Consider the following 17,832-nt stretch of genomic DNA (forward strand, 5'->3'; position numbering starts at 1 on the left):
ATTTGTAAAAAGGCAAAACAATGCGATTCCTCTCATTGATTTAGTTTTTGGCTTGAAAATTGTGGCTATTTTTCATAAGAATTATGTCATTTACATTAACATGTAATAGGTTTATTACTGTTATTTTTAAATGAATAAACATTTAAAAAATTCTCAGCTTTAATTACTAGTACAGTAACTTGATAGATACAACCTGCATAAACTAAAGCTCTTTGGAATCCAAGATAATTTTTTTTTGCCATTTAAAAAAAATTAATTAATTTAGTTTTTGGCTGCGTTGGGTTTTCATTGCTGCGTGTGGGCTTTCTCTAGTTGCGGCGAGCTGGGACTACTCTTCTTTGCGGTGCACGGGCTTCTCATTGTGGTGGCTTCTCTTGTTGCGGAGCACGGGCTCTAGGTGTGTGGGCTTCAGTAGTTGTGCCTCATGGGCTCTAGAGCACAGGCTCAGTAGTTGTGGCGCATGGGCTTAGTTGCTCTGCAGCACGTGGGATCTTCCCGGACCAGGGCTCGAACCCGTGTCTCCTGCATTTGCAGGCAGATTCTTAACCACTGTGCCACCAAGTAAGTCCGGAATCCGAGATAATTAAAAAAATTTTTTTTAATAAATAAATAAATTAATTAATTTTTGGCCACATTGGGTCTTTGTTGCTGTGCGCTGGCTTTCTCTAGTTGTGGCAAGCGGGGGCAACTCCTCGTTGCGGTGTGTGGGCTTCTCACTGCGGTGGCTTCTCCTGTTGTGGAGCACGGGCTCTAGGCACGCAGACTTCTGTAGTTGTGGCTCACGGGCTCTAGAGCGCAGGCTCAGTAGTTGTGGCGCTTGGGCTTAGTTGCTCCATGGCATGTGGGATCTTCCTGGACCAGGGATCGAACCCATGTCCCCTGCATTGGCAGGTGGATTCTTAACTACTGTGCCACCAGGGAAGTACCCGAGATAATTTTTAAGAGTATAAAGGGGTCTAAAGCTTGAGGACTGCTGGTCTAAATCATCCACTGTTTTCTCAAACCACCCATCTCAGATCAGCTTGGAGGGGGGTTGACGGCTTTATATTTATATTATATTTATTATTATCGCTTCTTGGCCTTTTGGCTAAGATCAAGTGTATATTATATTTATTATACTGCAATTATTAAATTTCCATCAGAATTTAAGATAGTGTCAGTTTGGGATGGTTTGGGTTTTTGTATTTAGAGAAATACCGGGGTGGGGGGCGGTGATCAGATCTGGAATGGAAAAAGATTTGAAAGTCAGCTCCCCTTAGAAGGCAACAGGGCATGGGGAACGTTGTTGCTTTCCTCATGAACCCCTGAGAAAAGGAGCAGCCTTTCCCAGGAAGCAGTTACACTGAAGCCATTGGCATGTTGCAGAAAAGGAGCTGAGCAGGGGTTTCACCAAGAGACTGAAGTCCCATCCCAGGACTGGTTCCTGACTTTGAGCTCTTGGCTCCAACACCCTGGCCTTGGCTCTGCCCTTGGTCCTCTGGCTTCTGTTTGTACTGGGACCCAGGCTTTTCCTAGTGGGCTGGACAGGCTGCCCCTGCTCTGCCTTGTGTGCTGCTGCCTTTGGCAGGAGGCCCTGTCCCAGCTCTGGTTCCACGACTTGGACCCTGGCCACTTGGCTAGCGCTCTGGTCGGGTCAGTCCTGGCCCCGTGGGATGCCGTGGAGGATCTGAGCAGAGATGACAGGATAGAGGGAGGGCCTGTTTATAGAAGTTCCTCTGTGTAGATTGGCACCTGAACTGAGTTGTCATCCATGACAGCCACAGGGATTACTTGAAAGGGCGTGCCAGGGAGTGAGCTGGGACCTGCCTGGGGACTCCGGTGCAGCTGGAAGCCTGGTGCTATTTATTTACTGCACTGGAAACCATTCTGCATAATGGAAACTTCTCAGTTTAAGGCATAATTATTCTTCTTGCATTGAAATATTATGTTAAAAATAACAATAATGATTACTTGTTATCATTTGCCAGGTCCCTACTATGTGCCAGGCTAGGTGATTCATTCATTTGACAATTTTTTATTGAACACCTACTATGAGGTAGTTCAAGAGGCAGTGAACAAAGCAGGTAAAATAATACCTGCTTTATGGAGCTTACATTTTAGAGACGAGGCAGGCTACAGACTAATAAAGTACATTTATGTCAGGTGGTTGTCGATGCTGGCGGTAAAAATCAAGCATGGTAAATAGGGAAAGAAGAAGTAAACCGATCTGTGTTCACAGACGACATGATCTTATATGTAGAAAACCCTAAAGATTCCACCAAAAAAACTGTTAGAACTGATAAACAAATTCAGTAAAGTTGCAAGGTACATAATCCATCACTCTTTTCAATTAAAATCAATGTAAAATAATGCATTTTTTGTCAACAGCAAAGTAAGCTCACGCATCAGGCTGGTGATGTCAATACGATGCCTTCATCATTACGTGTTGTCAGTACTGATAAATTATGTGATTACACTAATAATCAGAAACATTTTCAAGGCAGCTAGGAATTTGGGATGAAGCATGCTGCCAGACAAGAGGCATTAAGTTTAAGGCAAGAATTTGGAAAATCCAAAACTGTCAAAATACTGCAATAATGTTGTGACAGATGAAAAATGTCTTTGGACAGAGCCGTGGGAATGTCACCTTTCATCCTTCCTCTCTTGGGCTTTCCTGGAGTAGTCAAGGCCCCTGGGGAGGGCAGAAGTACAATGGCCACAGACAGCCTTTGTCACAGAATCCTCCCAGCACTCTGCTCAGGGATCCCACTCTGTGGTCCCAGGAGAGAATCAGCAGAGGATAAGGAACAGCAGCGAGTAAGAAGAGTCAGACGTGGGGGCCACAGTGAGAAGTCTGGATTTTTTGCCAAGGTAAATGGAGTCATTGGAGGGTTTTCTCAAGGGTGGGTGGGGAAGAAGAAGAAGGCAAGCACAATGTAATGATTATTTTAAAAGTGTTATAGTTCCTTGATCAAAATTTATAAGTTGATTAAAAAACCATACATGGAAATGCAAAAGGTCTAGAATCATTAAAGCAATTCTAAAAAAGGGTGAATTTGGAGGACTCTCCCTATTTGATTTCAGGACATTAAAAAGCTACTCAAAAGAGTATGTGGTATTGGCATTAGGGTAGACACATAGATTAATGGGACAGAATGAAGAGTCCTGAAATAAATCCACACCCATATGTTCACTTGATTTTTGGACAGTGTTGCCAAGGCAATTCAATGGGAAAATGAAAGTCTTTTCAATAAATGGCGTTGGAACTACTGATAAAACTATAGAAAAAAATTTAACCTTGATCCTGACCTCACACTACACACACAAAAAATTTGAGCTGTATTATACACCTGAACACAAATTCCACAATTAACAACGTTTGTACAAGAACAAAGGAGAAGGCAGAGGTTTCTTAGAGAGGACCTCAAAATATTGAAAGTGCAAAAGAAAAAAAACTGATAAGATAATCTTTATCAAAATTAAAAACCATTGTTCATCAAAAGACATCATGAAAAGAATAAAAAGACAATCTACAGGACTTCCCTGGTGATTCAGTGGTTAAGAATCCACCTGCCAATGCAGGGGACATGGGTTCGAGCCCTGGTCCGGGAAGATCCCACATGCTGCAGGATAACTAAGCCCACACGCGACAAGTACTGAACCTGCGCTCTAGAGCCCATGAGCCACAACTACTGAGCCCGTGTGCCACAACTACTGAGCCCACGTGCCACAACTACTGAAGCCCACACACCTTGAGCCCCTGCTCCGCAACAAGAGAAGCCACCGGAATGAGAAGCCCACGCACCGCAACGAAGAGTAGCCCCTGCTTGCCGCAACTAGAGAAAGCCTACGCACAGCAACGAAGACCCAATTCAGCCCCCCCCAAAAAAAAAAGGCAATCTACAAACTAGGAAAGAATATCTGCAATGCATATATGTGAAAAAAAGTTATGTCCAGATACAAAGTATTTGTATTTGGAACATATGAAGAATTCCTAGAGCTCAATGATAAAAAGACACACAACCCAAGTTAAAAAATTGGCAAAATCCTTGAAAGAGTCAGACGTAGGGGCCACAGTGAGAAGTTTGGATTTTTTGGACTTTATAAAAGAGTTCAGGGCTTCCCTGGTGGCGCAGTGGTTGAGAGTCCGCCTGCCGATGCAGGGGACACGGGTTCGTTCCCCGGCCCGGGAAGATCCCACACGCCATGGAGCGGCTGGGCCCGTGAGCCATGGCCACTGAGCCTGCGAGTCCGGAGCCTGTGCTCCGCAACGGGAGAGGCCACAACAGTGAGAGGCCCGCGTACCACAAAAAAAAAAAAAAAAAAAAAAAAAGAGTCCAAATGGCCAATAAGCATATAAAAATGTGCTCAGCATCTTAAGTCATTGGAGAAATGCACATTTAAACCATAATGAGGTGATATTACAATCCCTCGATAATAGCTAAAGATGGGAAAGTCTGACAATATTGTTGAGGATGTGGAGCAACTAGAATTCTCATATATCGTTGGTCAGAATGGAAAATGGTGCAGTCATTTTGCAAAAGTGTTTGACACTTCCTTACAATATTAAACATAAACCTACCCTTCAACCAGCAGTTGCATTCCTGGGGGTTTACAAAAGAGAAATGGAAACACATATCCACCAAAAGACTTGTGCATGAATGCTTGTATCAACTTGATTCGTAATAACCCCAAGGTGGAAACAACCCAGATGTCCCGCAGTCAGAGAAATGGACCAATTGTGGAGTACTCACAGATGGCAAACCACTCAGCCATACAAAAGAATGAGCTACAGATGCAGAAAACCACACGAATGCCTTATCTGCCTGGAAGAAGACAGACGTGAAAGAGTACATACCATACGATTCCATTTATGTAAGTTCACGAACAAGCAAAGCTAGTGAATAGTGATGCAAAGAGAAGAGGGGTTGCCTGTGGGGGGCAGGGAGTCTGAAAAGGAGCAAGAGGGCACTTTCTGGGGGGCACGGGAACGTTCCATGATCTTAATTGGTGTGATGGTTACATAGGTAGGTAATGGACCAGAACTCATGCATTTATGCTCTGTGCATTTCACTGTATATAAATTTTACCTTAATAATGAATATTAGATCACCATGCCTGATGTTTGGGGCAGAGTGGAACAGGAGGCCAGCTGGGAGGTTGTTACAATAGTCCAGGTGCAAGATGATGGTGGGAGATGTTAGAAGTGGCCAGAATTGGGGTCTCTCTTTTTTTTTTTTTTTGCAGTACGCGGGCCTCTCACTGTTGTGGCCTCTCCCGTTGCGGAGCACAGGCTCCGGACTCGCAGGCTCAGTGGCCATGGCTCACGGGCCCAGCCGCTCTGTGGCATGTGGGATCTTCCCGGACTGGGGCACGAATCTGTGTCCCCTGCATCGGCAGGCGGACTCTCAACCACTGCGCCACCAGAGAAGCCCTGGGATCTCTTTTGGAGGGAGGGTCAGGACTGGATAGCCCAGTAAGCAACAATCTTGTTTAGAGCATGTCCCAGATGACTGAATCCTTGAAAATTTATTTATTCTATTTGTATATTTTACTCTGATTCCTTCTCTTTCTAAAATAATTTAAGGCTCATTGTAAAAAAGGACATGTATTCAGTAAGACTGAGACGATGTAACTAAAATAGGGAAATTGAAACTAGAAGACAGAAGAAGCAAATATGCCAGTTTGGGGACTGATGTTAGAAAACTAAGATCAGGAACCTGTTTTTGCCCGGTCCTCTTGGTAGGGCTCCTACTGGGGCCCACTGATGGGTTATGAAGGGGACAGCAAGCGTCTTTAATATCAGAGGGAAGACAGCTCAGAGTATAGATACCCAAGCAGTGGTGAATCAAGTTGATTTTAGCTGAAGAAGAAGATTTGTCTTTTAGAGACTCTCTGGGCTTATAAAACCAAAAATATACATTTTTGTAAAATTTGATTTGTTAACAGAATATTACATCATGAAGGTCTGATACATCAAGTGCTCTACAAAGAAGTGGGGTTTATTTTCGGGAAAACTACCTTCCTTCTGTTTGAGACTGAATTTATTAAACAAAAATGTAAATGGCATGGGCTATAATTTAGGATAAAATACAAGTTTGAGTATATTCTCCATACATTTATGGAATCATTATCATTAAAAATTACTATAAACTAACAGTCTGATATGGGAATTGAGTTTGGCTTGAATGTATTAGATCTAAATGAAGGCAGCTACTGATATAGTAGAGATACTGCAGAAATGTATGCTGAAAAATACATTAATTATTGATTGATCATTATCAGTATGGGCAGTTCAGTATGCTGCCAATTGAATGTGAGGGGAACCTTGCCAATATTAGACATTTTTTAAGAACAGTTAGTGGATCGGAAATGAAAGAAGAACTGAAGAGAGAATTTACGTGTGGAAAAGATATTTAAAAATATATGCTAGTAAGGAAATCCATCAAATCAAGCCTCATCTTAGTTCTGGAACTTTTGCTCGATGTCTTGAGATGGACCAGCCCAAATGAATGCTTAAATCAACATCACAGCATTAATGGCAAACTCCTGCAGCATTGCCCATTGGATCTAATAGCAAAGATCGCGGTCCTGTGCAGAGACTCGGGAAGGAAAAGAACTGTCACGAACAATTTATAATGCTCCAGGATGGCTGCATTTGGGATTGGTTCTTTAGCAAGTGTGACTGCAATTTATTTCAAACTGGTGAGTAAAAATGACCACAGTTGGATACCACCAAAGACAAAGTCATTCTCCTGCTTCCACAGTGTAAATGGAGAGAATGAAATATGAAGAAAGCCAAGACCGGTTGGAGATTCTGAGGGATTTACTTAGTCCTGATGGTTAAGGTTTGGCTCCAGCAGAGCAAGTGGTTTAAGAGGAGGAGGGGGTTGTTGGAATGAGGTGGGCTGGGGTGACTGTCAGCAAGGTTACCTGGGCACTGGGACGTGTTGGTGTCAGGTGCTCTCTTGCGACAAGGCTGGTGGTACAAAAGAGGGGTGGGCTGGCGATAAAGATTGGACCACCCAGGGTCCCGGGGCTCCCTCCAGCTTAACAATGAAGGGCACTGAGGGCTGGGGACAAGAGGTCCATGTGAAGAATATGAAGATCTGGTTTCTGGCCCTTTTTCTACCACTTACTAGGTGACCCTGGTTGGACAAGTCTTTTGACCTCCCTGAGCCTAGACTTTTCCATCTGTGACACGGGGTCAGCACTCCCTGCCCTGCTCAGCTCCTCCTGGAGGACTGTTGTGGGGATCTGCGGGACAGAGGGCCCAGGGGCCCTCCAAAAAAGCCCGCGAATATCCACTACAGTTGTTTTTTATTATTTGCTGGGAACGAACCCTCCTGTGTGAGCGGATACTGGAGCCAGGCAGTGGTACGTGCTCCAGCCTTGGAGGAGTATTTTAGGAAATAATCAATACAAGATGCACTGGGTTTGAGCCACGATAAGAGTCATAAATGTTGACAGTCTGCTGCTTGATAAAATTAATAATGCTTGAGAGAAACATTGTAAAAACCTATGGGAGGGAAAGCAGAGTGTGTCTGGGGAGAGAGTCTAAGCCAGTATGGAAACTGTCCTCCAAGGAAGGTCGGCCCCTCCTCCTGCTGGTGGGGAGGTTTACACGCACATACGCACACGTACACACAGGCATACACGCTCCACACACATATGCACTCGTGCACATGGGCAACAAGCACCAGCTTTGTTGGCTGCATCTCAGAAGAGACTGGTGAATGAGAAAGGCTAGCATTAATTCCAACAACAGATAATTGGAATTACCTTTGGAAGAAATGCCACCTGCCTCTGAAATTCTAAAATAAAACAGCGACAGTGTTCTTGCCCTGTCCCACTTCTCGCTGGTGGAGAAGAGCGTGCTTGTGTAGCTTTGGGATTCGAGGCTGCTGTGCACAGCAAGGGAGAAGAGGGTAACAAAGGGGGACCGGACCTCATGGTTTTTAATCAAAGCCCTGAGATGCTCTGTGGTTAGAAAGGAAAGGGAAGAATACTGCTTTTCCTGTGTCCAGAATGTTCCCAAATCTTCCAAATCCTCTGTCTGGGAAGATTGTCCAAGACGTCAAGATTGTCACCTGGACTTGTGCCAGCTGCTTGCTGTTGGTGGGAGCGTCGGTGCAGAGATGCTGCAGGTCTGAGTTGCTGTGTAGAACCGTGGTAGTGGTGAGGGGGCCCAGGGACAAACTTGGTTAAGTCCACGTGAGGCCAAAGGGGAGTCTGCCAGGGGCTGGCCTCCATGCACATGCAGTCGACTTCCTGTCGTGTGAGAGTCTTTACTTCGTCTGTGGTCAGAGACCAGACGACCCCATTAAAAAAGGATGCTCACTACCATATATAAAAGAAATAAACAACAAGGTCCTACCGTACAGCACAGGGAACTTATTCAATATCTTGCAATAAACTATAATGGAAAAGAATCTGAAAAGAAAAAAAAATATATGTAAAACTGAATAACTTTGCTGTACACCTGAAACTAACACAATATTGTAAATCAACCAGACTTCAATAAAAGTTTTTTAAAAAGGGATGAAAACACTGGCTACTGTTCAGTAGAGTGGTGGAATTATTCTTAATTTAAAAATTGCTTTGGCTGTGTTGAATTTTTTATTCTAAAAGTAACATCTGTTTATTATTTTAAAAAATGTTAATTTAAACGGTCAGAAAAAACCGTAAGGAAATCTTGACATTGGGTCTGTCATGTTTTCAGGCAGAGAAAACAACGAATTTTGTCAGTCGGAGCCTGGTCATAGGAGAAGTCCTCTCATAGCAGACATGGCCCCAGGAGTAAAGGTGAGAGACACTGGGCAGCCTGCCCTTCATGAACTGATGGGGTTTTTTTGTTTTGTTTTGGTTTTTTGTGGTACACGGGCCTCTCACTGTTGTGGCCTCTCCCGTTGTGGAGCACAGGCTCCAGATGCACAGGCTCAGCGGCCATGGCTCACGGGCCCAGCCGCTCCGCGGCATGTGGGATCTTCCCGGACCGGGGCACGAACCCGTGTCCCCTGCATCGGCAGGCGGACTCTCAACCACTGCGCCACCAGGGAAGCCCAGTCGTGCCCATTTTCAACTGCATACAGCCCCTACCCTATTCCTGTCCTTCGGCAACCACTAGTCTATTCTCCGTCTGCATGGTTTTGCCATTTCTAGAACGGTATATAAATGGAAGTTCATTAATTTTTGACTACAGAAAGATATTCCTTTGGGTGAATGTGCCACAGCACTTGGAATTCTTAGACTTCTCCATTTTTGCTGATCAAATGGGTATAAAATGGCATCGCACTGTGGGCTTGCTTTGCATGTACCAGCTCACCAAGGATGGTAAACAGAATAGCTTGAAAGGTGTGACTGCCGTGGCCCCTTCCTGTGCCCTGAGCCTCCCAGCAGGCATGCGGCCCTGCATGTGCCCTCTTCTCCCTCCCTGGACACCACTGCATCACCAAATCAGTCCCCACCTGTAAATATCCAGTCCTGATGTCCCCAAAGGGGAGAAATTATAATTAGAAAATGATGAATGAATGATCAGACAAGAAAGCAGGTCAATCATTGATGAGTCCAAGATGGAAACTTTCTGTTCTGCAATGTAGACATTTAAAAATGGGTAGGAATTAAAAACGAAGAAATCTGTGAGCACCAGCTGGGGTGAGGGCGCCCACCATTAGGTCCTTTGGGGAAAACTGGCTTCCCTATGAATTCATCCAGACAGGGTCTCTTCTTTCTGGGATGGGTTGGCTGTGGCTTCCAGAGAGAAGAAAGTCAGCTGAGATGCAGCAAATAGATCCTCCTCTCAGAAATCCTAGAGGATCCTGGTTCAGACTCATGATCCTCCGTTGGTGCTTTTACCATATGCCCACACCTGCCTTCTCTTTAGCAAGCCTCCGGTGGGCCATGACCATGGGGAAGTCTTCATAGGGTGTTGCAGCTCTCTGGGTGGGGAGCCCTCTCCTCTGCACCTCCAGGGTCTTGCACTGAGCCTGGTGCACAGAGTTGCATAGGGAATGTTTGAGCAAATGAGGGAGGGGCAACTTGTAGTTTCAAGCAGGACTTAAGAAACATTTCTACCCATTGCAATATGTGGACCTTATTTAGATCCTGGTTCAAACAACAGACTGTAAAGAAAAACTAGACGTCAGTTGGGGAAATTTGAAATTGGATATTTGGCAGTATTAAAGAATTATTATTATATTTGAGGTGGAATAATGGTTGTAGGGTCATACTTTTAAAAAGAGTCTTTAGGGCTTCCCTGGTGGTGCAGTGGTTAAGAATCCACCTGCCAATGCTAGGGACACGGGTTCAAGCCCTGGTCCAGGAAGATCCCACATGCTGCAGAGCAACTAAGCCCGTGAGTCACAACTACTGAGCCTGGGTGCCACAACTACTGAAGCCTGCGTGCCTACAGCCTGTGTTTTGCAACAAGAGAAGCCACTGCAATGAGAAGCCCGCGCACCGCAATGAAGAGGAGCCCCCGCTCTCTGCAACCAGAGGAAGCCCGCGCACAGCAACAAAGACCCAATGCAGCAAAAAATAAATAAATAAAATAAATTTTTTAAAAAAAGAGTCTTTATTTTTTACAGATGCATAGGAAATACTACGTATGGATGAAATGACAGGATGTCTGGGATACACTTTGAGATCATCTGGGGTATAGAATGGGAGAGTGAATTGGGGGAAAGATTAATAAAATGGATCATGAGCTGGGCATCACTGAGTTTATGATACTCTTCTATTTTGTTTGAAATTTTCCACAATAAAAAGCTTTTTAAGAAAGTTTTACTCCTGAGTATCCTAGAAGGAAATTTGAATAGATTTAAAGGACTGGATCTTTAAAAATGCTTCTCTGATCACATCAATCTCAGCTGAAAACCCCTTCCTGTTAGCTTTAGAGAAACCCTCCAACCCTTGACATGTCTCACAGGTTCTCGTGGGGTATGGCCCTACACTCATGTCTCCAGACACCTTCTGTGCCACGTAGTCCTACCTGGGAGATCTGCTGTCTTGGCCTTCTTTCAGTCCCTTGTTTCCATATTTGGACCACTCATGCTATCATCCTAGAACGATCTTTTCCCCTCCTTCACCTGCCTGACACCTGCTCATTCTTCAAGTCCCAGTTCAAGTGTCCTTCCTTCAGGTAAACCTCCCTCAAGCCTGCAGTTTAAATCCCACGTACATGTTGTCATCTGTCTTTGTGCCCTGCAGTATTCTGTCATGGCATTTACCCATTTTTTTTCTTATGATCACGTTTTTTTTTGGAGGGGTTTAAGATTAATTTTTATTGGAGTATAGTTGCTTTACAATGTTGTGTTAGCTTCTATTGCACAGCAAAATGCAAGGATTCTGCAGTATATGCAAATCAAGCAATGTGATACACATGATACACAATTAACAAATTGAAGAATAAAAACCATATGATCATTTCAATAGAGGCAGAAAAAGCTTTCGGCAAAATTCAACACCCATTTATGATAAAAACTCTCCAGAAAGTGGGCATAGAGGGAACCTACCTCAACATAATAAAGGCCATACATATATGACAAACCCACAGCAAACATTATTCTCAATGGTGAAAAACTGAAAGCATTTGCTCTAAGATCAGGAACAAGACAAGGGTGTCCACTCTCGCTGCTATTATTGAACATAGTTTTGGAAGTCGTAGGCACGGCAGTCAGAGAAGAAAAAGAAATAAAAGGAATCCAAATTGGAAAAGAAGAAGTAAAACTGTCACTGTTTGCAGATGACATGATACTATACGTAGAGAATCCTAAAGATGCCACCATAAAGCTATTAGAGCTAATTAATGAATTTAGTAAAGTTGCAGGGTACAAAATTAATAAACAGAAATCTCTTGCACTGCTATACACTAACAATGAAAGATCAGAAAGAGAAATTAAGGAAACAATCCCATTTACCATTGCAACAAAAAGAATAAAATACCTAGGAATAAACCTACCTAAGGAGGCAAAAGACCTGTATGCAGAAAACTATAAGACACTGATGAAAGAAATCAGAGACGACACAAACAGATGGAGAGATATACCATGTTCTTGTATTGGAAGAATCAATATTGTGAAAACAACTATACTACCCAAAGCAATCTACATATTGAGTGCAATCCCTATCAAATTACCAATGGCATTTTTCACAGAACTAGAACAAAAAATTTTACAATTTGTATGGAAACACAAAATGACCCTGAATAGCCAAAGCAATCTTGAGAAAGAAAAATGGAGCTGGAGGAATCAGCCTCCCTGACTTCAGACTATACTACAAAGCTACAATGTTCAAGACAGTATGGTACTGGCACAAAAACAGAAATATAGATCAATGGAACAGGATAGAAAGCCTAGAGGTAAACCCACGCACCTGTAGTCACCTAATCTGTGACAAAAGGAGCCCAGAATATACAATGGAGCAAAGACAGCCTCTTCAATAAGTGGTGCTGGGAAAACTGGACAAGTACATGTAAAAGAATGAAATTAGAACACTCCCTAACACCATACACAAAAATAAACTCAAAATGGATTAAAGACCTAAATGTAAGGCCAGACACTATAAAATTCTTAGAAGAAAACATAGGCAGCACACTCTCTGATGTAAATCGCAGCAAGATCTTTTTTTAAAAAATTATTTTTGGCTGCGTTGGGTCCTCGTTGCTTTGCGTGGGCTTTCTTTAGTTGCAGCAAGCGGGGGCTACTCTTTGTTGCGGTGTGCGGACTTCTCATTGCAGTGGCTTTTCTTGTTGTGGAGCACGGGCTCTAGGCACGTGGACTTCAGTAGTTGTGGAACGCAGGCTCAGTAGTTGTGGTGCGCCAGCTCTAGAGTGCATGCTCAGTAGTTGTGGCGCACGGGCTTAGTTGCTCCGTGGCATGTGGGATCTTCCCTGACCAGGGCTTGAACCTGTGTCCCTTGCATTGGCAGGCGGATTCTTAACCACTGCACCACCAGGGAAGCCTGCAAGATCTTTTTTGACCCACCTCCTAATGAAAATAAAAACAAAAATAAACAAATGGGACCTAATGAAACTTAAAAGCTTTTGCACAGGAAAGGAAATCATAAACAAGATGAAAAGACAACCCTCAGAACGGGAGAAAATATTTGCAAACGAAGGAACTGACAAAAGATTAATCTCTAAAATATACAAGCAGCTTATGCAGCTCAATATCAAAAAAAAAAAACCCAATCAAAAAATGGTCAGAAGACCTAAATAGACATTTCTGCAAAGAAGACTTACAGATGGCCAACAAACACATGAAAAGATGCTCAACATCACTAATTATTAGAGAAATGCAAATCAAAACTACAATGAGGTATCACCTCACACGGGTCAGAATGGCCATCATCAAAAATCTACAAACAATAAATGCTGGAGAGGGTTTGGAGAAAAGGGAACCTTCTTACACTGTGGGTGGGAATGTAAATTGATATAGCTGCTATGGAAAATAGTGTGGAGGTTCCTTAAAAAACTATAAGTAGAGATACCATATGATACAGCAATCCCACTACTGGGCATATACCCAGAGAAAACTGTAATTCAAAAAGACACATGCACCCCAATATTCATAGCAGCACTATTTACAATAGCTAGGACATGGAAGCAGCCTAATGTCCATCAACAGAGGAATGGATGAAGAAGATATGGTACATATATACAGTGTACCCATTTTGGATTGATGTATTTATTCACAGGTCTGTTGTTTGTCTCTTAGCACCACTAGAGGCCAAACTCCTTGAAGACTGTCTCTGTCTACAGTCTTGGTATGTAGGAGGGGTCAGTACATGAATATTAAATGAATGCATAAAATCAAAACTCTATGGCAGTTACTGAAAAGGTTAAATTTAGAATTACCATATGATCCAGGAGTTCCACTCCTAGGTATATACCCCAAAGAATTAAAACAGGGACTCAGATAGATACCTGTATACCAACGTTCGTGGCAGCGTTATTCACAGTAACTGATAGGTGGAAAGAAACAAGTGTCCGTCGACAAATGAATGGATAAACAAAATATTGTATATACAAGTGTCTGTCAACAAATGGATGGATAAACAAAATATCATGGATATTTTGGTACCAGGTACCATGGAATATTATTCAGCCATAAAAAGGCACAAAGTTCTGGTACATGTTACAACATGAGTCTTGAAAACATGATGCTAAGTGAAATAAACCAGACCCATAAGGACAAATACTGTATGATTCCACCTATGTGAAATTTTGAGAATAGGCAAATATATAGAGATAGAAAGTAAATTACAGGTTCCCAGAGGCTGGGGGAAGAGGAGAATTGGGGCAGTTATTGGTTAATGGGCACAGCTTGTTGGGGGGTGATGAAAAAGTTTTATAAGTAGTGGTGATGTTTGCACAACACTGTTAATGTAGTTCATACCGCTGAACCGTACGTGTAACAATGGCTAAAATGGCAAACTTTATAGGTATTGTTATAGGTATTGTATCACAATAAAAAAATCTTGGAACACTTAACAAAAATGATGATTCACCCCTTTTGCTTTCCCACACATCATTCATTGCAGGTGAGTTGTTTTCTTGTGCTTGGACACCCTAGACAGTTAGCGGAACGTGTAGGTTGTGCCTCTGGTCCAGCCCAGGAGGCCGTGGCTGCCTTTCCTGTTGGTGCTGGAGGGAGACTTCCAGGGAGGGGACACAGTGCCTCAGGAGCAGGTTGGTGAGCCCTGGGTTGGTCACGACTTCCCCGGATCTCAGTGCCAGCCCAAGGCCCCTGCTGGCCTTCCTGGTCACCTGAGCTAGCCATCAACCTGAGCATCAATTTGTCAGCGTCATCTTCACCCCGCAGGCCGGGGCGCCTTCTCTCACCCGCCGGGTCCGTGTCATCCAGAGGCTCCAGGCATCCCTAAGTGCTTTGGACAAACACAGCTGAACTCACGCAGCCAAGTGCCGGCTGAGCCAGGGGCTGCTTGGAGAGTGACTCACAGTGAGGGGGTGGGAAAAGGACAGAGGTGCCAGGGAGACTTTCTCTCCTGAGGGCTTTGAATCCCCACTCTAGCTTGGGAGCCGGCCCAAGGTCTCCCGCCAAGCAGGCTGATGCAATCTGGACGGACTCTACAGCCCAAAGAAACATGACCTGCTTCCTTTTCTTCTTCCCCATGACGGCTAGCTTTTTGCCTTATATGAATCATCTCATTCTGTCTTAGTTTGCTTGGGCTGCCATGATAAAGTGCTACAGATCTGCTGGTTTAAACAACAGAAATGAGTTTTCTCACAGTTCTGGAGGCTGGGAAGTCCAAGATCTAGCTGTCAGCTGGTTCAGTTCCTGGTGAGGGCCCTCTTTCTGGCTTGTAGTCTGACCATCACCCACCGGCTCACCGTGGCGGCCACTTGCTGGGCACCTTTGGTCTGCCTGCTGGGCTGGGCTCCATGCCCCTTACAGGAGGCACCTGCTCAAAGTGTACATTGGGCCAAGGAGTCGTCTGCTTAGAGCCCTCCAGGGGCTCCCCCATTTGGTCAGATTCCCTGCTCTTCGGAGCATGTGGCTTTGGCAACACACTGGTTAGCACGTGGGGGAAGAGGCCCACGTTTGGACAGACTGTGGGAGTCAGGGTCCCGCAGGCACTGCCTCGGTTAACTCCTGTAGTTTTCCACAAACCTCTGGGTTTCACTCACCCAGCCCGGTGCTCCTACTAATAGCATTTAGTGAATGGAGTCTTTCAAAAGGTCGCTGAAACACTCATTGTTTTCCCCTTTCCAAAGAGAAGGAAAAAAATGTCAAACCTAGGAAAACTATACTGTAAAGAACGTTTTAGCCACCAGCCAAAGAGATTTAAGGCTGGAAAATTCAACCTGTTTTAGTTTTAGAAAAATATTTTTCTTTAACTTGATTTCCAAGAGGGTTTAGGGGAAAAAAAATTTACCATCTGGATGGATTCCATTTTCCTGGGTTGGAATTAGTTATGCAATTTGCAGGGTCGGCAGTGATTCCGAAGAGCAGGGCTCTAAGAAATCAGGGCGTTAAGCATCTTCCGAGGATACTTGACGATTCTCCAAATGAAAAGCGCCTCCTATGTGAGATGTGATTAGTGAAGTTCGTCCGTCGCGATGTCAAAGCGTTTCACCGGGTCAAGTGGTTCAGTCTGAGTTGATGGGGCGGCCTTTCCGGAAGTTAGCGTCAGGCTGATGACACACGTGTAATGCAGGGACTGGTCCTCACCAGAGGCTGATGACAGTTGTCAGACAGGAGCATGTGAAGATGCCATTTCTGCCACTTCCCTGCAAGGTCTTCCTTGGGGGTCACTGTGTCCACTGGGGCTCATGCCATTGCAGTGATCCCAGAAAAAAGGCACCTATTGGCTGCTATACTCGCAGGGTTCAGGGTGTAGCTGGCTTCAGGGGTGGGTGTGTGGGACCTGGTCTCTCTCATCTCTCGGTTTCACCTCACCTTCATCCCCACATGTTGGCTTCCTTCACCAGCTCTTGTGATGGCAAGAGGAGCCCTGGCCTCCATTCTTCCAGGTTCCGTTGCTTCCAAAAAGAGTTTCTCTTCACCAGTAGCTGACTCGTGTGTCCCAGTGGCAGCTCTGATCGGACCCATCCAGATCACAGGTCCATCCCGAAGCATCCCCGTTGGCCATGATGTTATGCAGATCGGCCAGTCCTGGGTCCTGGGTCCCAGGCTCATCCTAAAGCTGGGTTGGAGGTTGACATTAGCCACGAACCACTTGGACTGATTCTGGGGGAAGAGGGCTCCCCAGAGGGAAACTGGGGCTGTGTTTCTAGGAGTGGGGACATGCTGACCGGCAGGCACAGCAAATGTCTGTACACCTGAGCTCTTCTGTCTTTGCAGTCAGTCCCCTGCTCTCTTCAAATGGCCCTGCTCGAGCCACACCCTTCCTTCTCTTCTGAATCCTCGCAGCAACCGTATGAAGGGCTGTTAGGTGTCAGGCAGCTTGGGTGTGAACCCCAGCCCTGCACGCTTTCTCAGCTGCAGCCGTGGGCAGGTCACTTTCCTCTCCTGAACCTCAGTGTCCCCATCTGTCACATGAGAGGGACGGTGTTTTCTTCCCAGGGGGGTCACGAGGGTCAGTGAGTATGTGGAGCCCAGAGTCTGGAAGGCGGGAGGGCTCAGGAAGTGGAGGCTCGTCGTTCAGTGCATTTGTCCGATGGGAAAACTATGTCATTGTGTCATTGTCCAAGGCCCCACAGCCAGCTAGTAGCTGAGCTGGGATTTGAGCCTGGCCTGTCTCATCCCGAGCCAAGTGTCTGCTCGTTCTGCAGCCTGGCCTCTCCCGTTGACCTTCCTGTTTGGGGAGGGTTTCTCCCGGTACAGCTCACCTCTGCAGGCACCTGGGGTCGGTGCACAAACGCTGTTGCACAGCTTCAGTGTACCAGGCACTAAGCTAGACCCTGAGCAGACAAGGCAGAACGAACATTCAGAGAAGTCATTTGATGGGGTGAACCGGGCAGCCCCGAGGATGGAGGCTGGATGCTTTGTGCTGTAGGGGTGACCTCTCCAAGAGAGGAAACCGCGAGCTGTGTCTGCCAGAGGAACTGGGGCTGGACAGGCAGCGAGGGGAAGGATGTGGATGCCTTGCCGCTTTAGTGGGGCATATGGAAAGCTGGATGAGCTGATCGGTGTTCCTTGAATGGAGTTGGCCCGGTGGGTTTGGTCATCGTTAAATTGTTGACTCTTGCTGACAGTGGCCTGTAATCTCCTGGTTTCCAGTGTGGAATAATTTGCTGGCTATTTGGTGGTACCATCAGGAAGCTCGGAAGCCCAGCACGTGTAGCTAAATGGCTTCAGCCACTCCAGGCATGGCACGTACCTCCATAGGTATCATCTATGGAGAGCCTTAAAAATTCACAGTAGTTAG

General features: G+C 45.1%; 1 protein-coding gene across 1 annotated transcript in view; it reads left to right on the forward strand.

Annotated features, from left to right (window-relative positions):
• Positions 1–17,832, forward strand: part of ACOXL (acyl-CoA oxidase like) — a 355,249-nt gene that overhangs the window by 18,497 nt on the left and 318,920 nt on the right. Inside the window, 3 exon segments of the mRNA XM_079940041.1 lie at positions 8,702–8,756; positions 8,759–8,784; positions 17,685–17,771. Coding sequence (XP_079796167.1) covers positions 8,702–8,756; positions 8,759–8,784; positions 17,685–17,771 — 168 coding nt within the window.

Source organism: Stenella coeruleoalba (genome assembly GCF_951394435.1).
Source record: "Stenella coeruleoalba genome assembly, chromosome: 13".
NCBI lineage: Eukaryota > Metazoa > Chordata > Mammalia > Artiodactyla > Delphinidae > Stenella > Stenella coeruleoalba.